The sequence below is a fragment of the Symphodus melops genome (assembly GCF_947650265.1).
Source record: "Symphodus melops genome assembly, chromosome: 19".
In the NCBI taxonomy this organism is placed as follows: domain Eukaryota; kingdom Metazoa; phylum Chordata; class Actinopteri; order Labriformes; family Labridae; genus Symphodus; species Symphodus melops.
Window position 1 is genome coordinate 20432886 of NC_136709.1, and position 23287 is coordinate 20456172.

The window sequence follows — 23287 nt, forward strand, 5'->3', positions numbered from 1 at the left end:
CAGGTTTAATCACAGTTATGGCCTCCTCCTCCTCAACAGGCAGCATGGCTCATTTCCTCCACCTACACAGTCGCTGCTGATGACTGAGAATACAAAGCAGACACTTCGCCATCTCTCCAAATCACAGACTTCCCCGTTTCCACTGTTTACCAGGAGCAGCTGGGGCTTCATTTATCACCTGGGATCTTCCCTCTTTGAATCAAAAACAACCCTACACAAACACAATTCACCACAGAGAGCTTTTTATCCAAACTTTTACTTATCAATTCGACTATAAAAACAGAATCCTGGACTGACATGGGCTCATCCATGGGCGGGTCCACAGGTGGAAAACTGGCCGTTCTAACTCAGCCACCCGGTCACACACACTCAACAATCTTCCTCTAACAAGCCATAAGAAACAGAACCACGGTGCTTTTTATAACCCTCAGTAAGCCCGGGATTATAGCGTACACCAGCTCGAACCGTCCCCGATATAAACCAACAGCTTCTGGATGCAGCAGACGGCTTTGACTAAGAGCAGAAGTCAAGTGTTACAGCACGGGGAAAAAAAAATAAAAATCTAATTTCATCAAATATTATCGGATAAAATGTGTCGGACTCAATTTTTGGCCACTGGTTTTTCCCTTGCATTTAACATTGCATACCAAGAAAGCTGTGATATGATTGGTGACACTTAAATCCAAAATTAAAAACAGAAACTTTTATCTTTTATCTCTGTGCAGCAGAAATCTTATCGGTCAGGTTGATGAAGGAAAGTGACGAGGATTGTGTTTGGAGTCTGCGAGGAGAACAAGTCGACTCTCCTGTGTTGTGTTCTGCGTCAAAATGGAGGCTGTTTTTTCTGCCTTTTTTGGTGCCGAGCGTCTTGCAGAGGGAGACGCATGGCAGTAAACCAAACAAGCAAGCCAGAGTCAGAAGAGGTCAGAAAGAAGAAGAAGAGGGTTAAACTGAAGGAGATATAGACTTTATATTGTCAGCGTAAAAATGTTTTTTTTTTTCTGACTTCAGTTGAGGTCAAACTGGAAAAAGAAAGATGAGGATCTTTTCACATATTTATTGTATTTCATCAAATACAAAGTGTAAAAAATGAAGAAATAAAAAACCCTCCCCAGAGAAATGAAAGAACTGATTAAAAACGTTAAAAAAAAATTAATTTAAATCGGTCACGATTCATAAAGCATTGAAGAATATTCTCCTCTGGTGAAATCCACTTGATTTTCACTCTTGCCTGATGCAAACAAACGGGTGCCAAGGGACAGGAGCTTTAAAAATTATGTAACGCAAGACTGTAAATCCTCTCGGTGCTGCAGTGCCAAGCGGGACCTGGAGGAACCTGGTACCCCCGCTGGATTATGAGAGTCTTATTAATATACAGAGAAAATACACTGGAGAGAGGTGGATTTGAAACCATGTCCCATTTACTGCTGGTTGAAAATAAAGGCAAGAACCAGGACTAAGACTTAGGTTCTGGGTTTGGTGGCAAAGGTGAGGTACCCTGTGTGACCTGGGATTTCTCTGGGTGGCACGGTGGTCTTTAAGGCGATGGAGGTCTGGTTTGGAGCAGCTGTGGGAGTCGTTTTTTCCGTGCCGTCGGGCTGAGTTTGAGCAGATGGCTCAGGGCCGAAGTCAGGCAGAGCCAGGGAGACAGTTCGCACGTCGTGGACTCTGAGCAGGACCTCCAGGGTACTGAGCTCCTCGAATCCCTGATCCACCAGAGCCTCGCACGTCCTCTGGACCTGCTCTATGCACGGAGAGAACGAACACACCCGACCACCTGCAGAGAGAAACAGAAACAGCTGTTGATGTTCCCCCAAAATACTCAAGACCAGCTACAAATAAATCTCCTTTGGATCAGTTTAGAGTCTGTCAGGTTCATTTTAGTGATTTTAAGGATCTACTGATGACTATGTGGATCTGTCATTGATCCGATACCCCCCCCCCCCCCCCCCCATATCATGAGAAAGGTCCATCCTCCCCGTCTTCTACCTGCTCCACTTTTCAGAAAATCTGTGCTCAAACAGGCTGTTTGGAGATTTTCCCTTCATGACATCACAAAGGGCAGTAGCCCCTCCCCCAGGTGGGTGACACTCCCACAGCTAGGTGTTTGTTCTGCCCTCTGAGTCTGCCTTCTCACCGTAAACAATAGGACATGGAGCCAGAAAGCAGCGAGTACACCCGAGCCCTTCCAGAGAGGGGGCGTGGTCAGACACAGCTCATTTACATATTTAAAGCTACAGACACAGAAACAGCCTGTTCTGAGCAGGGCTGAAATAGAGGGGTTTATAGACATGATCAAAAACCAAAAACCACCACTTGGAAATCTTCCAAGGTCTGGCCTCACTAATCTGAAAGCATGTGGCAGCAGGAGGGAGAGAAAGTCCCTGTTGTTAGGACAGCCGTTTTAATTTACACTAAATGATTCTATTAAAGATCCTGACAAGATGAGTGCAGATCCACTTAACCCGGGTTATCTGCTCGCCGTGTTCTCTGAGGGGCCAAAACAGCGAGGAGGGGCGGTTTGTGAGATTCACTTAAGATTAATAAATGAACTGTCTTTGAATGATCACACAATTAAGCCGCCCTGAATGGTTGTTGTGGCCACACGAGTGTGCTTTCGGACTAATTGAATGTTCCTTGAAGCAAAAATCCTCTCCAATGTGCAGAGTTACTTCATGTTTATCTCTGCGTGGCATTCATTAAAAATAAAAACAGCATGGACAAAAGATAATCGCAAGCAGATTTTTTAAATTTAATATGGCCTCATGGGAAATGTAGGCTCTCTCTTGGGAGACCTGTGATACCACCACTACTACTCGTAGTCTGTTTTTCTTGCACTTAAAAACACTTTCAAAGCAGATCTTATTCCCTGAGAAAGCAGACCTGCGACCCTGTCGGGCTCCAGGTGGAGTTTGTGGATCATCAGGGGACGAGTCGGCGCCCCAATAAACAGAGATTACCGAGCAGCTCCGGCCTCTCGCCTCGAAATGAAGCCCTGCGGAGATCGCTGCGGGAGGCCGGAGCAATGAGCCAAGAAACCTGGAACTATGTGACCTACAGGAGAGAGGAATGTGGCTCCGACCAGTCCAGCTGGAGACAAGAGGGTCAGAGTAAACAAACTGAGCTCATATATTATCTACTCTGAAGCAGAATTAGAGAGAGAGAGACAGAGAGAGAGTGACACGCCGAAGAGGTCGCATTTGGATCACATGACTCTGACTTTGACTTTGAGGAAGGCGCAGTGCGTCCTCTGCACCTGAACACTGCTACAGAACTTTCTCTGGCAGCTGTTGGAGAGAAGGAGCACACCGAGTCCTCCTCTAAGACCACCAACCTCCCAAGAGTTACTTCTACTTTATCCTACTTCCCCTTTCAGGGGCGACTAATCTGCAGTAATAATGAGACACCTGATGATGAGTGAAAATATGTGCATGGAGCAGCACTGAAGGCTCCATTGTGTCTGATAAACATTACAGGAGACTTCGGGATGTTTCAGATAGCGGTCGTTCCTTCTGCTAACAGGACCCTCGAGACGGCCATAAACACAACTCAACGGTCTCCAGGCAACCAGGATGAACACGCAGGGAGAGGCCGGGTTGATCATTATATAAGGAATGTGCAAAGTGATTATTAATGGCCTCTAATGTCAGCCTATGTCCACATCTAGCTTCTATATCTGTGTTAAACTAGGATGCGTTTGTGTTATTCTTGCACAATTATTCTCAGTGTTGGAGCCAGCAGGGAGGGAGGATTAGGTCTGTCAGGGTCCTGGGCTTTTCTCACAGAGGAGCTAAATACAGGGCCGGGCTGCACGCCAAAACATTACAAGAATTACAACTCGGAGTAAAGGAAAAAAAACCCAAACATATTTCACTCCCCCTTCAACGGTAAAACAGATCTCAGCAACTTTTTCCTCCAGCTTGAGAGCAGACCAGGAGTCCGTCTGTGGAAATGTGCCGACCAATGGACGACAAGGTGTTGAATTCGGCCCGTTGGTGAAACGTGTTGCCTCCTGTCGTTTTAAGCTTTGACTTTTTCCAGAAGAGTTTTTTTCAGCAAAGATGAAGAAATGAAACAGAGTCTGAATGGTGGGAAGTAAATCCAGTGTTTCGTTCTGGAGCCACATTCACCAGCTCTCTCCCTGCAGCATAACCCTGTATGGTCATGGGACTGCTTCTACAATGGCTGCACTTTATCAGTATCTGTGTGTGTGTGTGTGTGTGTGTGTGTGTGTGTGTGTGTGTGTGTGTGTGTGTGTGTGTGTGCATGTGCATGTGCATGTAAGGGTCAACAGCTCATGAAAGGAATATGTAGCAGTGGCACCATAAAAGGGATTCAGAGAGGAGGAGGCAGAGCAGCGTTCCTCTTCATATTCGGGGATGAGACTTTTAAACATCACACGGTGCATTTATGTGCTGCAGGAAAATGCAGCGGCTTTCCTGCTCATTACCCACTGAGCCAATGCATTTTTTACTCTTCGTTCTTGTGTCTTTCTAGTTTTTTTGTTTTGACATTTAACCTCTTGTTTTCTAATTGTGTCGTCGTTTGTTTGAATGGCACCAGGCTGGAGAACGAGCTCCACCACCGACTGGTTTCAGATTTTCAAGTTGGTTTATGTGCAATAATTTTACAGAGCAGTCGAGAGAAGTAATGCAGATAAACGGTCAGATGACTTAAAAATGCAAATACCCGTTGTGACTGAAGCAGTAGGTTGCTACGTGCTCTGTTGATGCTACATAACCTTGACTGATCTTCTGACCACCTGAGTGAACTGCAGACCTGCCCGGGCACGCTGCTGGTCGTCGCAGAAACCACAACATGCTAATCCCTACAATGCCTCAGCACACACAGAAACTCACACACGCAACGGCATCGTTAATGAGCGCTGTCGGCTCGGATCGATGCTCGTACAAGGAGTGCAGAGCGAGGCGACCCGGCAGGAGCAATAAATCCACAGGCTGGTATTTTAAAAAGTGCACAGTCACTGTCACGCTGCTGCTGCTGTGCAGGGCTGAGTCACTGATAAGTCAGCAGCAGGCGATACAGACGCTTCCTCTCAGGCTGCTATTTCAATATACATTAACATAAAACACACAAACCCGAGTTGTGTCTCACCGTGTCTCTTCATAGCAGCCTTGGCGTGTTTGACGGCCTCCCACGGGCTCGGGATGTCCAGGAACACGGCGTCTGCCACCCCCGTCACTCCGAATCCGTCCTTGCACACGTCCTGGTTCCTGACGGTTACCAGATGATCCACCCGGTGCTCCTTGAACTCCTCCGCCACCTTCTCCGCCCGCTGCTGGTGGAACTCCACGGTGTGCAGGTGACCCGTGGGGGCGATGGTGCGCAGGATGGCGTGGGAGAGGGAGCCGCTACCCGTCCCTACAACGCAGAAATCATGAAACATCATGAACGAAGGCATAGTTTGGATTTTTATCTGTGAAAGGATCCTGAACACATCGGTGCACGTTTGATAACTTTATAGACAATATTGCTGATTTAAACTTGGAGCTTATAGGACAAAACAAGTAAATAAAAGTAGGACTGAATGCATGAAGCGTATCTGCTGTGAGAGAATAAAAACATTTGGCATGAACGTACTGAAAGGCTGCAGAGACCTGGAAGTGTGAACCAGCTTCCAGTCTGTGTTGGTGCATTATTATGCCAAAAGAGTCAATGAATGGAGCTTTGAAATATTCATGATTATCTTCCACGTTGACAAACTTTTCAATGAAACAAGCAACAATTTATTGTGCTCAGCTGATCAGATCACTGACTGTGATGAAGTCTCAGGTTACATCATTTTCTCCAGGTCTGTTAGACAGCGAGTCAAACCAGAGAAGAAACCTCCGGAGAGGCAAACATGCTCCTCACACACTCACACCACCACCTCGTCTGATTGGTTAAATACAAACATGGTGAACCAGGACAAACCAGGGACCCTAAAAACATGGATGCAGTCTCTGAGAGGTAGAGGTTTTTTACTATCCTCACTCAACTGTGTGATCAATCTAGAAACTAGAAGTGAGGCGGGCTTTAAGCCTTCTGGTAAACAGACACAAAACGTCCACCTGTCAGTCAACTCAGCCACGCCCCTTAATATGAACATTTAGGCCACTAAGAAATAAAAATGAGAGGCCTTTAACGTCTTAAATTCTGCTGTGAAAAAGGCTTTTGAATTTTGCATCAGTTGTTTTTTGCAGCCTCCCTTGAGGAGCTTGTCTTTGGACAAACAACGGACCAGATACAAATGGGTGTTTTTTATTTAAACCTCGGTGCATGTAAACGGCAAAATCGGAGTTTTCCCACAACACTGCTGTATTCAAACCAGACAAAGAAGTAAAGCCTCCTTCTCTACGACATGAATTCAGTCAAACGTGAAGAACAAGCTGCTTAATCTCCAAAACCACTAATTTACAACGTAGCTCTCAGAAATGACCTTCAGAGCTCTGTCGTCGACTGACTCAGTGTCACCAGCTGTTCACACTTTCACACGACTCGTCTCTTCTCTGAGGCGGAGGAGTGGATGCTACTCGTCTGAGTGGGCCCTCTTTACCCTGCAGTGCTGCTTTGTCTTTGACGCCTGCTGATGTGCAGTTTGAGAGAGAGAGAGAGAGAGAGAGAGAGAGAGAGAGAGTGATGTGTGTGTGTGTGTGTGTGTGAGACAGTTTACAAGAAGTATTAATAAAAGTGGTCATGTGACTTGCAGTGAAGGCGGGGATGATTGAGTATCGAGAAACGCAGCCAGAGCTCTGCAGTTCCCATCCTCCTCCCCCCCTCCTCTTCCTCTTCTTCTTCTTCTTCTCCCCCTGATATTACATCACCGCGGCTTTTGTTCGTGCGGCGACAAAGAGAGCAATGTTTACCCCACAGCAGCACTTTGACTTGCTAAAACCTCACACTGCTGAGACAGAGCGACTCCGGCTGGAAACGACAGAACGACAAAATAAATGAGAGTGAACAAATATAATCAAGCATCAGCAGCAGAGAGACAAAAGGAACATGAATGAGCTCAGTACAGGTCATAACAGCTTCAATGTTTTGGTTTGAAGGACTACCTGACCTGATAAGCCGCCCTATCACTGAAGTTCAACATAAAGACATGAACAGATGAAGTGATCAAATCCATGAACTCCTCCTGTCCTCTTGTTGCCTCTGGAGTTCACACCTGTTCATTCAGCTCTGTGGTTTTCCTTCCTACAGTTATTGTGATAGTTTGCGTCGGAATCTCAGGAATCTAATTCACAATTAAAACCTAAGCGGAGTTATCCGTCTGTTCCTGAAGGGCGTTTTGGAAGCTCGTGGGTGGCCGTCGTCTGTCTCAACCTAACCTTCAGCCAGCCTAATGACAGGCTGAGAGCTGAGAGCTGAGGCGGGTTAGACTCTTTCTGATTTCAAACTCCAAGATCTGAACTGTGTCTTTAATCAAGGCATTTAACAATAAAAACATTAAAAAACAAAAGACCCAGTATTAGTGGATCTGTTTTGGTTCCCAAGGTATCAAAACAGGTGTCTGTGCGAGTGTCATTCATTTTTACATTCTGTCACTCAGAGTCAGATTTTCATTGTTTAAAAGCATTCACACTCACTCAGACCTTTTTTACTTTCACTTTCTAAAAATGGCCTGCTGAGAAAATTCAGTTTGTTGAAATCCGTCCTGGTTCTGTTTTACACCCAGTCGACCACTACGCAGCATCTGATAATAAAAGCAGAACAGAAACCCTCAATGACCTGCTCTGCAGGTCAGCAGGATATTCTACGTAGATTTGCCACCTACAGATCGTGTCTTGTTCTCACATCCTCCTCGCTCCGTGTCTGATCGGGAAATAAACTGCATCAAAAAACAGAACATGCAGTAAAAAGTAACGGAGCAGTGGCGGTCATACAGCGGCCCTTGTCAACAGACCGTCGTCATAGAGACAGGACAGACGTGCAGCGCTTTCCTTCTCGGTGTAATCAGCGCTTCTGAACGCACAGTCAGCGCTTTTCTGCCAGGAGAAAACGTGAGGTAGACACCGGGCCGTCGGGGTCAAAGAGAGTTGCATTTCCTCTCAATAAAAATCTCCAACAGACATGAACCACTTCTATATTTCATTCACATATGCAGACAGCCCGACACAGAATCCAGCGATAATGAAACTATTGAAGAGCTGAATCTTCAGCCATGCAAAGGAACATGTTTGTTTGTTTGGTCTGGACTCAAGGATCTCAACAACGCTCCGATGTAAGGAGTTCCCTATTCTGGCAAACAAAGCAATTTTGACTTTGCTCCCATTGTCCACGACATATCTGTGTGAGGTGAGCTTTTCAAGCCTGACTGCTATAAAAACTAAAAGCAGAGAGAGACTGAGAGCTGTTGAGGAAGAGCTTCATGTGTGTCTTTCTTCAATTCCTGCCAGAACATCAACTTTGTGTTCATCCAAACAAGGTTTCACACTGAGTGAGTAGAAATATTTTTATTTGTGTTTATTTGATACCAATTCAAGACACTTTGACGAGAATTACTTTATATTGTTAATTGGGCTACATAGTTTCATTATTTTTAACATTATCGGCTGGTGGTGTGCCTTGAGATTTTTTCAATGAAGAAAGTGTAAAGGTTGAAAAACACTGGTTTAGTGCACCTTTCCAACATTATTTCTTAAGTTAAGCATGTCATGTTGGAATATAATGTCATTTAGTTTCTGATACTGAAATTAATTTGTTAGCTTAACACGCTTAACACACCTGCGACTCCTGCGTGATTCACACAGTCACACCAGTGGTGGTCGGATTTTTTTCTGAACCCAAGTTTTGAGAGAAGCCTCAGTCAGCTGATCTTTCATTTAGTCCTCTCTCACTTACTCTTCTCAAATAGTGTGCATAGACTTTCTACAAGTACTCTTGACTGCATGTGTCAAAAAGTCCAGCTCGTGTTCGTCAACCTGAGAGTGTCACAGGTCAGCTGTATTTGAGAGGATGGATCACGGCTCAACAGACAAAAAACAAAACAGTGAATCCAGTCTGCAGCTGGACGGTCAGCGCACCCCTCCTTACAAATACATAACAAAAATATATCCCCCCCCTCCCCCCGACATCACCAGCATCAGTGCCTCGAATGCAAGAGGTGGCGAGGAAAACCCCACATCCCTCGAATGGCAGATCTCCCCCCAGCGAGACTACGCCTTCATAGGCCCGCCTTTTATTCAACAGGTATTGATTGTTTCGGTCCCTACACAATAAAAGCAGAAGGACTGAAAAAAGATGGGGAATCATTTTCAAGTGCATGACCACGAGGGCAGTGCATTTGGATCTCCTCTCCAGCATTGATGCAGACTCCTTCCTCATGGCTATGAGGAGGTTTGTGGCAAGGCGTGGCAAGCCTTATGAGTTACTCTCCACTAACACTAACAAAAATATACCCTAAAACCCCCCCCCCGTAGACAACAGACAGTTGACTCATTCAGAGAAGCAGCTCCGTGTCACTGGAAAGCAGAAACACGCCTGAAGTCACCTCCGTCTTTGCTGGGAGGTAAGACATGTCTGTGTAGCAGCTGTGCACCGCTGGCTCTTTCAACTTGTCATTTTCATACGAGCTCCTTAAAGTGACTGGTTCAAAAACCTCTGAGCTACAGAGAGCATTTACTGAATACACTGGCTTTGCAACCAGCTAAACACCGATGGAAGAGAACCTATATTAGAGTGCGAGTTATATTATATACTAGAGTTAGTATACTAGAGTGCTTGACATGAAGCAAAAACAGGCAACAAAATGATCATCTCGAACAGACAGAAAAGGAACAGCACGTAAAAAAGTCAAGTTTTCTTCATGTGATGCAATATGACGCTTTTTGCATCACATGAAGAAAACTTTCAAGCAAAGAAAAACACATTTTTCTCGTCTCAGGGCAAAATCAGGGTTGGATTCACGACCATTCAACACTACGACCATGTTTCTAATGATACACAGCTTCATGCAAATGGGTGAAGTATCCCTTTAACCCATTAATTATCAAACGTAATAGTTATTAGACTTCTTGGCTGATTGTTGTCATGCACATTGGATCGTTTGGACATAATAATGTGCTTTCGTGGATGCAGTGTGTTAAATATACATTTATAAAGGCAGAGTAATGTGATCTTAATGCAGCCAGTGCAGCCCTCTCCATACTGCCTGTGTGTTGTGCTGACTAAACAGATTTCCTGTAGATCTCGTTCATCACCCCTCCAACCACACACCCACACACACACACACACACACAATCAATACAGTGACATGGGGAGGGCAACCAGCTGTAAATCATGAAGCACCGCAGCACACACAGTATGAGCATCCTCTCGCATCCCCCACCTCTCTGCCCTTGGACTGGAGGAAACTGCAGCTAGCTAGCTAGCTTCACAAACATGTCGACACACTGTGAGGGATTTGAGACGGAGGATGGAGGTGAAAGTGTTCAGGAGTGTTCAGAGAAGACGCTGGGGTTTAGTAAGAAGGAACAGAATATGTATACATTCCTCAGGAGCATCTGTGATTATAAAACATGATACTGTGGCTAATCTGGAACATCTTAAATATAGAGGTAGAAAATCTCTTTACTAGCACCAGTGTATTATTGGGCTTCTTTAATTAGGGCGTTTAGGCTGAACACAGATTAGATAAGATTACTTTCTCACAGAAAATATACCATATTATCTGGACTATAAGTCGCACTGGTATCTAAGACGCAGTCTGATTTTGGAGGTCGCCAAGACGGAAAAATGGTTTGCACCGTCTTCCTGTGTAATGACTTAAATAATGTGCAGCACTCGACATGCTGTGCAGCTGGTGCAAAATGTTCAAAGGAGAGGCTTATATAGTGAACGCACAACTTACATCAACATTTTATTTTGCAGCCCTCTTGTACTGCTGATGTCCGTCTGTATTAAGCTCTGCAGCCAGCCTCCTCTTGTTGACCTTTACAATCAGTAACATGCAAACTCATACTGCCAGGACAGGTTGAAGAGTCATCGCAGACCACATCACAAATTAAATAAGAATTTGAGGCTATTTGTTATTGTACATATGGGCTGAATAACTCCAACCTAAGTATACGGCAGCACTAAGTGTCTATCTTCTAATTATCTGTGTGTATAACAGAGATGCATCGAGGTCAGGGCGGATAGGATACCAATGTTTGAAATAACAACTTAGCCAATGTTTGTTTCATGACCTCTTTTGGTGAAAGACTCCCACAATGTCTACCTTTTCTCTCATGTTTAAAAACAAGTTCACAAATGACTTCACCTGCCGAATAAAAAAAACCTCTTCCTTGAATCAGTAGTTATCAGTAATAGATGCCAGCATGAAATTGATTTGGCACTACAGATAAACTTCGACTGCCTTCATTGATTCATGCCGATGTCTGTCAACAGAGCCAAAATCGTCCGGTACCGATGCATCCGTGCGTCCCTAGTGTAAAACATTTGCTCAAGCACTTCAAAGGTTGGGCACAAACAAACCCAAGTGTTCAAAACTAATGTTAACAGTATGGCTAATTAGCCATCGTTCTGTGACTCATCAGAATGTAAATGGCAAACATTAGAATAGATAACGCATAAACTTCAATTAACTCACCTGACTCGCAGACGATGGATCCTGGCTTCAGCTCCAGCATCATGGTGATGGTGGCGATGTCAGTCGTGTAGAGGATCTGTGTGCGGTGAGGCAGGGTGACGGTCCACAGCTCAGGCGTCGGGTGAAGCACGTGGACCCACCCGCCTTTACTGCAGGTGATTTTTGACCCATATCGCTGACCAATAAGGTCTGAGGAGTGACGAATCACCCCGTAGCGTGTCTGCGTCTGGGCGCCCGGCTGCACCTTGACGGGCATCATGGAGTCATGGCTCTGGTAGATGATGGCGATGTCCCCTTCCTGAATGCAGTCTGCGTACTCCACAAAACTCATGGTGAGCACCGGCACACTGTTAACTGACAGGTAGGAGATAAACTTAGCTAATTAATACATTACTAATTATTTTATATTAGTAATGGACGTGTCTTGTGCTACAACATCCAAAAGTAGTACAAAAGGCATTTTCTACTTCATGAAAAATAACGCTTCACACCCCCCATTTCAGTTAAAAACAGTATTTGGTCCCATTTTAAAGAGAAAAGTTGATGTTACATTAGACAGGTTAGTTTCATTCAATTTACACTTTTAATTTTTCGCTTGTAGTTGACTGCTTTTCACAGGATGCTGAGTGGTTACCATGACAACCGGGGTTGTCATGGTAACCACTCAGCAACTGCGATTCTGCGAGTGTTCTCACGCGACCGAAAAGAAAACCGTTATTATTTAAACCAAAAAAACAAACGTTGGTTTCATTTAAAAGATTCTTTTGAACTGCTCTTTGAACTTTTCGCTTTGGGATAAAAAAAAAGGAGAGACAATGTCGGACAACATTGAGAAGATGTAAGTATGGTTCATTTCAGATTTGTCTTTCTTTTGCCCTGTCAAAGAAGTTACATGTTAGTTTAACTTATATAAAACTAATGTATTATTATTAATTCAGGTTAATTGGGTTTAGCCTTGAAGTTAAGATACAAGTCAAGAGTTAGACATGTAAACACTAATTGCTAAACCAGGTTAACTTTTTACAGAAAGTGGCTCATTTATTGGTGACAGTTTCTAAACTTATTTGCTCCAACGGCTGTCAGAAAATATTTGGCTAGCCTTCGAGCAGGCTTTATGCTTCAACAATTAATTCCGCTTGAAGATTATTAGCAAACTGTAGAAAACTCCCCACTGTAAAGCAAGGTCTCACTGCAAAATGTCTGTGATTTAAATCTCATTTTTTCCCGTTAAAATCGTTTTCATCTGGCTCGACTTGCTAACGAACTAGCATGCTAACGTTAGCCACCAAAACCGTCAGATTTAGAGCCGTTGGCGACGCTCAACGTACCGTCGCGTGCAGCGGCGATTTTCGAACACGGTGTTCAAACGGTTACAAACTTTAGTCAGTTAACGACAAAAAAACAGCCGTTAAACGTGCATTTGGACACAGCGCCGACAGTCCCATTCATTTACCCGCACACGTGGTGTTGTTTTCAGAGGAAGTCAAGCAGTCTTAAACGGATGTTGGGGCAATTCACTGACGGGTAAACTCCGACGGACATAACGAGTCCAATCAAACACTCTCTCCAGGTGATTTGTAGATCAGCTGGACGTTTCTTACGTCAAAACGTCGCGACTTTTGTGGTTATTGGAAACTTTTGGTGAAGTTGCAAGAAACGAAAAAAAAAAAAAAAGTTTCAAGAAACGACTAAATATGAGTATCCATGAAAACGACTGTTAACATTATAATATTAAAGATATCCTTTATTCATCTCGCAAACAGAGAAATGTGCAGTGTTACAGCAGGATAGCTCAAAAATCACACAGTGCAAAATTAAATTAGATTTTTTTTTTTTAATGCATAAAAATACAAAAAAAGAGCCAGTAACTTAAGTCTATTTAAACTGTGTGAACACATTGCATATAAAGATGGACATGTTATTGCACAGTTGGTCCCATAAATTATCATTGCACTATAAAACAAATAAAAATAAGGTTTCAGGTGGCGATGATCTCTTGGTTTAGATGCCATGGTTTGTTTAGTGGTTATATGGCCCAACAGGTTTTATCACCAGGGGCGGTGCTGCTTGTCAACAGTCAGGGCAGGAAACAATTTGGGGCCCTTAACCAGAGCAGCAACCCAAAAGATGCACATGTGCAATGACAGTAGGAAACCTCCCTAAGGGGGGGTTGTGTAAAATAGAAATAGTTCAGCAAAGGACCTCAGTTTCAGTCATTCAAATCAGTTCTTCACTGAAAATATAGGACAAAAAACATTGCTCACAAGCACTTTGTAAATGATTTAAAAATGTCATCATACAAACCATTAAATTAAATCTAATTTTCACTCCAATAAAAGTTGATCAGGTTTAGAATAATAAATAAATAACTGGATCATTTAATCACTTTATTTTGTAAACATTGGAATTTATTGCATAAAAAGATGGCTCTGTAGAGAAATGTGGAGGGGGGGGGGCTTCTTATCACGCATCCAATGAATGAATGGAAGAGGCCTACTGACCAATGGGAGGAGAGATGCTACTCTATAAAGGACGATCTCAAACCATCAGCCTGACCGGAGAGCTGCTGGGACGCTGCTGCTGTCGTGTTGTGAGCTCCGCGGTCGGTAAAATAGGGATCTTTGTATCAACCCCTGGTAGTTGTAGTAATCCACAAGTCCGGAAACAACAGGTAGGACTGTTTCTTAATGTCACTCACAATGTTGTCGCACAGCCGTCATGTGTTTGCTTTTTAAAGAATAAATTGGTAATTGAGCACTAGTGACGGATAATGTTAAGCTTATGAATATGTCGTTGTAATAAAACGGGAGTAATTTTGGCAATTCGATCATTTTAGTTAAACTATGGTAAATTACGAAATTCATTCATCAAATTTGATAAAGGCTGTTTTTTTTGGCTCATTTCTGCACCTGCCGTAGCGCCTTCAGGACACTCTGTTCACTGCAGGACATTTCATTGTCTATCTGAGGATACACGATCATCTATGTATGCGCTGTGAACGTAATGCCGTCGAGCACTTTGTAATCATTTTATCCGCTGATTTTTATTCCCTCCATCCTCCGTCCCAGGGATCAACCATGCCGTTCGGTAACACGCACAACAAGATGAAGCTGAAATACTCTTCGGAGCAGGAGTATCCGGACCTCAGCCAACACAACAATCATATGGCCAAGCTCCTGACTCCTGCTTTGTACGAGCGGCTGAGGAGCAAAGAAACTCCCAGTGGATTTACTCTGGATGATGTCATTCAGACTGGGGTTGATAACCCAGGTAAAAAAAAAAAAAAATTACAAGCGGCTTTTGCGCCATCTGTTCTGCCTGATCGACTGCGTTTAATGGCTGCAGCGGCTCTCATGTTCCTGTGAGGGAGCATAACAGCTTTCTGCACTGTGACCTTGCCAAGGGGATAAACTCTGACAACCCTTTATAGACATATGCAGAGCTAGAAACGTCATCCTCCTCTAAATGGGCCACCATTATCAGAGTAATGCACCGCTTTATAGAAGATGGTAAAGATTACCAGTGTTGCATAATGTATGCAGAGCTGCAGCTGATAATCCACTACAGCTTTCACTGTTTCATATCAGTTACAGCCTCAGTGTAGACTAACTTATCATCTAGACAGTGTGTGGGTCATGTTAACAATCCAGAGGAGTGTCCACACTCCCCTGGTCACTCCAGTATGACAGGGGAACTTTCTCACCCTGTAGACTGTGTTTCTGTTTAGCTCTGAGAGTATGGCCAAGCTGACCCTGAAGAGGCTGTCAGCCGAGGACGAGTTCCCAGATCTCAGTCAGCACAACAACCACATGGCCAAGATCTTAACCCTGGACATGTACAAGACGCTGAGAGAGCGGGCTACACCTAACGGCGTCACCATAGATGGTGTCATTCAGACAGGGGTTGATAATCCTGGTACAGTCCCATCCTGAGACCCGATGACACTCATTCACATTCAGTTAGTGAGGATGTTGGCCTGTTTCTGTCTCCACCGTCTCCCTTGTGACCTGGTTTGCTTTGTGTGTAGGCCACCCCTTCATCATGACTGTTGGCTGTGTGGCTGGAGACGAGGAGACATACGAGGTCTTCAAAGAGCTGCTGGACCCCGTGATCGAGGACAGACATGGAGGATACAAACCCTCAGACAAGCACAAGACTGACCTCAACCCAGACAACCTGAAGGTACTACGGCCCTGTTGGTTGGCCAAATGCTACCAGGGTCATCAACAGACGCCTTCTTTCAGAAGCACTCTTGCTTCTATTGCATTTTTTAGTTTCTTTGTCTTTTCTCAATTCCATTTTTGCACTTCTACACCAATAGATGTAACTTTTCCACTTCATTAAACTAAGGTGTTGTTGTCTTTTAGGGTGGTGACGATCTTGACCCCAATTACGTTCTGAGCTCACGTGTCCGAACAGGCCGCAGCGTCCGTGGCTTCTGCCTCCCCCCTCACTGCAGCCGAGGAGAGAGACGTGCTGTGGAGACGCTCTCTATTGAAGGTAAAGAGGCCACTTGAATGTTTTAACTGAAGAACATTATTAAAAACGGGGAAGGAACGCCGTCTGCTGTCTTCCTTACAGAGTGTAATCATGTAGAACAAGGCCTAAAAATCAGAAATGCTCTTTAGAGGATGAGGCGGCTTTGTCTCAGTTGTTTGGTAGCTTGTGCCCTCTAGTGGTAGAATGAGGAATTTCAACAGATTATAATAAAGGTCTTTTAGAGTTTCTATAGCAGCCAAGGAGGATTCAAAATGTCTCCCTGTAATTCTGTTTTTGACGTTTGTATTTGTCTCTTTTCCATGCAGCTCTGGACACCCTGAGCGGAGACTTGAAGGGGAAGTACTACGCCCTGAAGAACATGACAGATGCCGAGCAGCAGCAGCTCATCGACGACCACTTCCTGTTCGACAAACCAGTGTCTCCTCTGCTGCTGGCCTCAGGGATGGCCCGTGACTGGCCTGACGCCAGGGGCATCTGGTGAGAATTTATATCTACACGGCTATTTTAAGTTGTGAGCTTTTTCTTTGAAGATATTTGGTTTTTAAAGTACAATCGATGCTTATTATTACTCTTCTGTCTTAAGGCACAACGACAACAAAACATTCCTGGTGTGGGTGAATGAGGAGGACCACCTGCGCGTCATCTCTATGCAGAAAGGCGGCAACATGAAGGAGGTCTTCAACCGCTTCTGTACCGGACTCACCAAGGTTTGTAGAATGAACTCTTATCTGTTGTCTCTGTGAGAGCCTCACTGACTGGGATGTTTTAGAAAGACTGGTTGATACTGAGTTTATATCAATGAAAGTACTTAATCAACCTGGTTCTCTGGTGTTAGATTGAGACCCTCTTCAAGGACAGAGGACACGCTTTCATGTGGAATGAGCACCTGGGCTACGTCCTCACCTGCCCCTCTAACCTGGGCACCGGCCTGCGTGCAGGTGTGCACGTGAAGCTGCCCAACATGAGCAAACACGCCAAGTTTGAGGACGTTCTCAAGAAGCTGAGGCTGCAGAAACGTGGAACAGGTTTGTACATTCAGATTTGCCTTTTATTCTAGTGGTTGTTAAAGTTTGCATCGTTAAGTTACTTTTGAATTCCCTGACAACAAAGTGTAGTTGAAATGAGTGCATTAAGGTTTGTCTTGTTTCCATCAGGTGGCGTGGACACAGCTGCTGTGGGCGGAGTGTTTGACATCTCCAACGCTGACAGACTGGGCTTCTCTGAGGTGGAGCTGGTGCAGATGGTGGTCGATGGCGTCAAGCTGCTGGTTGAGATGGAGAAAAAGCTGGAGAAGGGCCAGTCCATCGATGACATCATGCCCGCCCAGAAGTAAAACCTCCCAGCAACCCCCTCCCACTCCCCCTCCCACTCCCAACCCCCCTCCCCCCTCGTCTGAATGAATGTTTGACTCTGTCCTTGAATGCACTCTGTATTACAGCTTGGATTTGTTGTATTTAAAACAAGATGGCTCCTGTTCGGTGAGGATGAATCTGAAATAAAAACTGTTCTTGCTCAACTTGTTTGCAGTGACTGTGTTCTTAAACTTTTCTGATGTGGAAGTTACATTTTATGGGCTTTATGTTCAAACTGATACAAAAATATACACAAACTGTCTCTAAGCTGCTTCAACATGTCACAGTAAAGACGGATCGGCAGTCTTAGGTTTTTTTACAGCCGAATTTCACAACTGAAAACTTGATTAAAATGTTTTTAAAGCTTTATGGGATTCTGTGACATCACAGTATTTATATATTTAAAAAAAAAAAAAAAAAGCGTGATGCTCAGTACCCATAAACTGTATATTAATCAATGAAGCCTAACTGATGTCAGGAGGCTCCTGGAAATCATGTCCCAAGTCTATAACGACCGGCTGGAGCTGAGGCCATTTTGAAGCCTCTTGACAAACTTAAATATCTGCATCATCAGATCAGACACAACTATCGATAACGCAACATTCATAACTTATAAAGAATTTCCCCGTACAGCCGGTGAGGTAAATACTGAATCAGACGTCTCGTATTTTGAACCCAAATGTAAACATTGATTTCTGCGGTTATGAATGGGTGTGTTCGACTTTCAGAGCTTCTTCAGCCGCCCTCAAGCTGACCCTCGACTGACTGCAGGATATTATTGCACTTCTGCGATGACTTCCTTTTTCAACCCGGGAGGTTTCTGCTCATCGGTACCTCAGAATGTGGAAGTTCTTATATTTCCAAATAAATAAAACTACTGTGCAAAGTGATTTACTAAAATGTGGACGCTCAGACTGGATCAGTAAATGAATGAGGTTCCAAAGAAGCATACACAATTGAAGCAAACATTTTTTATAGATATATATCTTGACTGTATCCAGTTACAAATAATCATCGTGAGACGGGACGTTCAAGTGGACAGACACTTTAATTGAGACATGAGTGACCCCCCCCCCCCTCCCCCCCTTTTTTTAACCATGTGGGCATTTACACGGACTCCCCCATCTCTACTTTTTTTTTTTTTTAACGAAATACAAAAAAGAAAAAAAAAAAAGAGTATTGCAGTGAAGCCATCTTGGAAGTAAGATACATTATTTACACTGAAAACAAAACAAAAAAAAAACACTACGTAATTTTTTTTTCTTTTTCAAGGAGAAAAAAAAGAGAAATAAATAAGACTAGAAATGTTTGATTTTTTTTTTTTTGTCCACATTCACAGCATGACAAATTATATTCAACTCGTTAATGTCGACCCCGTGTGGCCAGAATAGACTGAGATATTAGTAGGTAATTCAGTGATTATTGCCAAAAGCCTTAAGTCTATACATTGTAATATTCAATACATACTCTGTATTTTGTTTTAAAAAAGGAGACATTTGGAAACTGCTACTTGGATGATTGTACAGCTTAAATACTTCTAGATATATATGTATACTTTTTTTAAACCCTTTTGTTCATAGCTTTAACTCGTTGGCAACTTTGGAAGCAATGTTTTTGAATGCGATGGATGATCCGGATATCCGTTTGAACCTGACGCCGTTGAGCGAGAGACGGGGCAGCTTGCAGACCTCCATCTCCCACTGCACCAGGTTCTCGGCTCGCCCGTCCCCGTGGACGCAAAGAAGCAGGAAACTCTCTTGTTGTTCGTAGTCGCAGTTGTTGGCATCGAGCACCTTGCGAATCTCCCGCATGATGTCGCAGGGCTCCATGGAGCTGGTGGTCCTCATACTCCAAGTGAATCTGAGGGAGCGGGGTTTACCGTCTTTATTTTCCCCTTTTTGATCCCCAGGTACATGGCGACTGGCGGGGACAAAAAGGAAACAGAGAAAAGTTTTAGGATCCGTTTGTTCGGTTTTTCTATCTTCAGCCACTTTGACTTTTTTTATTCCGTGATAAAATAAATATTTTCAGTCAAAGTCACAGCAGTCAACATTTAAAGGAATCTTTTCTTTTGGGGTTCAATTCGCCTTTCTTGCCAAGAATCAGATCAGGAGTTTCTATGAAGCTTCAGCCAGCAGACACTTAGCCTAGCTTAGCACAAAGACTGGAAATTGCTAGCTAGCCAGACTACAAGATGTATTCGTATAGTTTTCTGAATTAGAAGTACTAACACCACATTTTAAATGTAAAGCGTGATGAGTTCAAGGCCCAGTAAAAAAGTTATTCAGAAATAGACTCTGATACTGGACTTGTGTATCTGAAGCGTTGACTCTCTGAATGATCCACTAATGCTCTGAATGTTGTGTTTGACCGCTTTAGCTGTGATTGTTGTTTTAGCTCCTTTATACTCTACTGAAGTGTTGAATTAAATAGGAAAACTTAACTATCTGGCGATGTCTTGCAATTAAAGTTCGACTACCTGAACTTTATGAAACCAGCGAGCAGCAGCTCTAATTCTCCAAACCTGGAATCATTCTGTGCTCAGATTTTATTTTTCATTTAAAATCTAAGTCTCAGCAAGAAAGCAAATAAACGCAAATATTTCCTCAAAATAATCAAAACGATTTATTCCTTTAAATATCATTCAACTTGTTGACATCGTTGCCACGACAACACGTCCTGAGCCCCAGTTTGTGCCTCTCAATTTTCATCCCAACATTCGAGTCACAAAGCGAAGCGTTCTTTTCAAACTTGGCTATTTGTTTGTTTTTTTAACAACAATCAGACCGTGAAGTGTTTACTCTCTTGGTTGGTTGTCAGAAATGTCATCTGTCATTCCTTATAGTGAGACAGGATTATTATTATTCCTGCTGTAGAGCTTTGTGACTGAATGATGCAGAAACTGGGGCCGGACACGTTGATGCTTGCACTTTAACTTTGGGGCATTAGGAGCATTTTTTAAAGGCTGACAGCAGAACAAATATGGCATGCCAACAGAGCAGCACACAAACAGGAAGTCATGCAAACATTCAAATCATCAAACCAAGCCGAAGCAGTCAAGATGCAGACAGAAGGCTTCCAGACGCATTCAAACTTCCCAGAGAAACAAGGAAAGCAGAGAGGGTGTCCTGTGTGCGAAGAGTCAAGACTGCAGACGAGGACACACTGAAGCCTATGTTTATAAAGAGGGGGGGGGGGGGGGGGGGGGGGGCAAGAGGTAACCTCACCTTGAGCCCTCAAGTCTCCCGTTTCTCTCAAACTCGGTTGAGACTCTGAGGCGCATGAGAAGATCAGACGGAGAGGAGGGGCAACAAAGAAGAAGAAGAAGAAGAAGAAAAAAAAAAAGATGTGGATTGTGCACGACAGAAATTATTTCAGATCAATTCCAGTGAAGACAGAAAAAAAAAAAAAAAAAAAAGAATCTGTGACGTGTGATGAAAAATGAAGACACCGACACCGACGTGAATCAACCACCACCGAAAGAACAAATAAAAGATTGACTTCAGATGAGACGGTCAAAGAAACAGTGATACACGTTCAGACTGAAACTAAAAGTTTAAAGCAAAGAAAAAACATCCGTTAACACACAGCCAGACAGAGATGCAGCTGATGACTGTGTCCGATCAAAACAGGAGAGAAACATAAAGATAACGGTCGGACTAAAGGGAGCGGGCGATGATGCAGCAGCAGCAGCTCGAGCGACTCAAACGTCTTTCTTTCATTAACACCGACGTTTCAAATGTGTCTTTGAAATATCTCTCTCGGTTCCTTTTCTTTTCTTAAAACAGGAATTAATTATTCAGTTTATGAATGATTTATATTCTCACTTTTTTTTCCTTTACTGGATTTTTTTTTTAATAAAACTTCAGGAGTAAAGTCAAAATGATTAGTTTAATTCATCGTCAATATAAAAAATGAAGATTTTTGATCCAGTCGATGTCGCCACAGAGCACCAGCATGAAACCAAAACAAACTTCTAGTTGGTGGCTCCTCCAGCACCTCGTTCGTTAGCTCGTAGCTTCACATTGCATGTAAAGTGACAGAGAATGACCGAGGTCTATGTGTTACGATGTTCAGGAGCGGGCTGCATCATGAATATTATAAAAACTTTATCTGATGTTTATGGTGACTTTTTAGTTTTTATGACCTTTTTGATCTGACTGAACACATTTTATTGTCAATACTTTATTTTTGTCGTTTTCTAACCGTGTGAAGCTCTTTGAATTGTTCGATGCTCTTTGTACGAGTTTCATTCGAGGCTTAGTTTTTTAAGCTTCTAGTCGCCTTTGGAAAGAATAAATCACAGATTGAAACGGACGACTTCTTCATGTAAAACAATGATGTCAAAAGCCACAAACAAAACCAGGACAGCAGAAGACGAACACAGAAGAGTCTTTCAGGGGATACGGGAGAGTAACAGAGTGAAGCTCTAAAAATAGAAACTCCAAAATGTTCCTCGACAGATTCAGAGACTGTTGACTGTTCAACTACGCAGGAGGACGACGAGCTCGTCAGCCGAGGATTAGTCATGAACCTTCTCACAGTCTGACTGCAGATTTATGACGAACCTCAAATCTGCAGGAAAAGATTGACTTAAAAAACGCAGAGACAGAAAATGAACTTCAGCTCGGCTGTCAGGTCGCACACTGTTCAATAAACTCATCTCTATGGTCGTTTTTTTAAAGCTCAAGACTTCACTTGATGCTGCAATCAAATACGACAAAACGTGAGAGGTTCTTCGTCAACGTGGTCAGAAAAGATTTGTCCTAAAGAGAACTCGAACTGCCTGAAAACCCTTTCACACATCGGAAATCAGAGTCTGAATCCCTACAAAACAAGAGGAAAGTGTTCGAGTGATATCACTGGAAAAAAAAGCTCCCTGCTCCCCTGACAGGACAGGCTTCCCAGCATGCATTGCAGAGCCTGGAGAACAGAAAAACAGGACGGGTGGAGGAGGAAGCCGCTCCAAACTCCCCGACAGCGAAAAAATAAAAAAAAGAGACTCGACAACAAGAGGACAAGTGAGCAAGACAGGACTGACAGCAGGTCCTGGGTCGGTCAGAGAGGCCGTGAAGATAACACAGGACCGAGTGGGGTGAGGCAGAGGCAGGGAGAGGGGGGAGAGGGGGGAGGCGGGGGGAGTGAAGTGTGAGGGAGTCCCTCCACATAACCCACATTCAAGACTTCAAAGTCTCAGAGGAAAGATTGAGGGATTGAAACAGCCCCTTACTCTAGATCTTCATCTTCCTACAACTCTCTATATCTTCCGCTCCTGAATCTGAAAGAAAAAATGGGATTCTGAAGAAAAAAAAACTGCGATACTTCAATGGATACATGACAAGAAAGAGAGAGAGAGAGAGAGAGAGAGAGAGGGGTAGAGAGAGAGAGAGAGGGAGGGAGGGAAAGAATATAAAAAATGTATGACATGAGGAGAGGTCAAAAAAGAAGAAGAAGAACCAACATGGAAGAATGATGAGAAGGCAGGAAGGCAGGACAGGCTGAGAGAGACCGGAGGGCAGAAGACTTACTAAGGGTCTTTCCTCCCTGGGTAGAAGGGACGACAGGCCCTGTTTTGGCCGTCTGCCGTTTGGCCGGGTCAATAGTGACCCTAGGCGGAGAGGAAGAGCAGCAAGAGGTCAAGGTTAAAGGACACAGGAAGGTTAGGAGGACAAAAAACACAAACTGTGAGGAGGAGAAAAGAGGAGGAGGAGGAGGTGACTGAACCTAAAACTTCCTGAGGAGGAGGAAAATGACAAAAACCTGTTGGTTAAGTCCCAAGATGTCTTCAGGGGAAATGTACGGAGGGTGAGAAGGGACTAAATGGAGTAAAACATTATCAGAC

General features: G+C 43.7%; 3 protein-coding genes across 7 annotated transcripts in view; 1 reads left to right on the forward strand and 2 right to left on the reverse strand.

The window, feature by feature from the left end:
* Positions 1-1041: 1041 nt before the first annotated feature.
* Positions 1042-13252, reverse strand: trmt61a (tRNA methyltransferase 61A). 3 transcript variants are annotated; one of them, XM_079369825.1, is made up of 4 exons: positions 13047-13252; positions 11594-11947; positions 5116-5382; positions 1042-1777 (listed from the first exon to the last, which is right to left on the reverse strand). In XM_079369825.1, the coding sequence occupies exons 2-4, from the start codon at positions 11922-11924 to the stop codon at positions 1464-1466; spliced, it is 912 nt and encodes a 303-aa protein (XP_079225951.1). In that variant the 5' UTR covers positions 11925-11947; positions 13047-13252; the 3' UTR covers positions 1042-1463. The 3 variants fall into 3 exon arrangements, with proteins under 3 accessions (XP_079225951.1, XP_079225950.1, XP_079225952.1); XM_079369824.1 differs by lacking the exon at positions 13047-13252 and adding an exon at positions 12922-13000; XM_079369826.1 differs by lacking the exon at positions 13047-13252 and adding an exon at positions 12144-12211.
* Positions 12330-17609, forward strand: ckba (creatine kinase, brain a). 3 transcript variants are annotated; one of them, XM_079369802.1, is made up of 8 exons: positions 12330-12431; positions 15321-15508; positions 15621-15775; positions 15961-16093; positions 16399-16570; positions 16677-16800; positions 16929-17118; positions 17248-17609. In XM_079369802.1, exons 1-8 carry the CDS (start codon positions 12409-12411, stop codon positions 17424-17426), a joined length of 1164 nt encoding a protein of 387 aa, XP_079225928.1. In that variant the 5' UTR covers positions 12330-12408; the 3' UTR covers positions 17427-17609. The 3 variants fall into 3 exon arrangements, with proteins under 3 accessions (XP_079225928.1, XP_079225929.1, XP_079225927.1); XM_079369803.1 differs by lacking the exon at positions 15321-15508 and adding an exon at positions 14662-14863 and having other exon boundaries at positions 12344-12431; XM_079369801.1 differs by lacking the exons at positions 12330-12431; positions 15321-15508 and adding exons at positions 14133-14264; positions 14662-14863.
* A 792-nt stretch (positions 17610-18401) lies between these two features.
* mark3a (MAP/microtubule affinity-regulating kinase 3a) overlaps positions 18402-23287 on the reverse strand; it is a 45137-nt gene continuing 40251 nt past the window's right edge. Inside the window, 1 exon segment of the mRNA XM_079369848.1 lies at positions 18402-19365. Coding sequence (XP_079225974.1) covers positions 19020-19365 — 346 coding nt within the window. The 3' untranslated portion in view covers positions 18402-19019.

What these genes read in the sequence shown, in the direction of transcription:
- trmt61a (XM_079369825.1), bottom strand. Translation starts at nt 11,924, where the DNA reads ATGAGTTTTGTGGAGTACGCAGACTGCATTCAGGAAGGGGACATCGCC. An exon ending in ATCCATCGTCTGCGAGTCAG is followed by an intron (nt 5,383 to 11,593) that starts GTGAGTTAATTG and finishes TCTGCGTTGTAG; the next exon opens with GGACGGGTAGCGGCTCCCTC. An exon ending in GGCTGCTATGAAGAGACACG is followed by an intron (nt 1,778 to 5,115) that starts GTGAGACACAAC and finishes TTCTCTCTGCAG; the next exon opens with GTGGTCGGGTGTGTTCGTTC.
- ckba (XM_079369802.1), top strand. Translation starts at nt 12,409, where the DNA reads ATGTCGGACAACATTGAGAAGAT. An exon ending in TCGGACAACATTGAGAAGAT is followed by an intron (nt 12,432 to 15,320) that starts GTAAGTATGGTT and finishes GTTTCTGTTTAG; the next exon opens with CTCTGAGAGTATGGCCAAGC. An exon ending in GCTGCAGAAACGTGGAACAG is followed by an intron (nt 17,119 to 17,247) that starts GTTTGTACATTC and finishes TGTTTCCATCAG; the next exon opens with GTGGCGTGGACACAGCTGCT.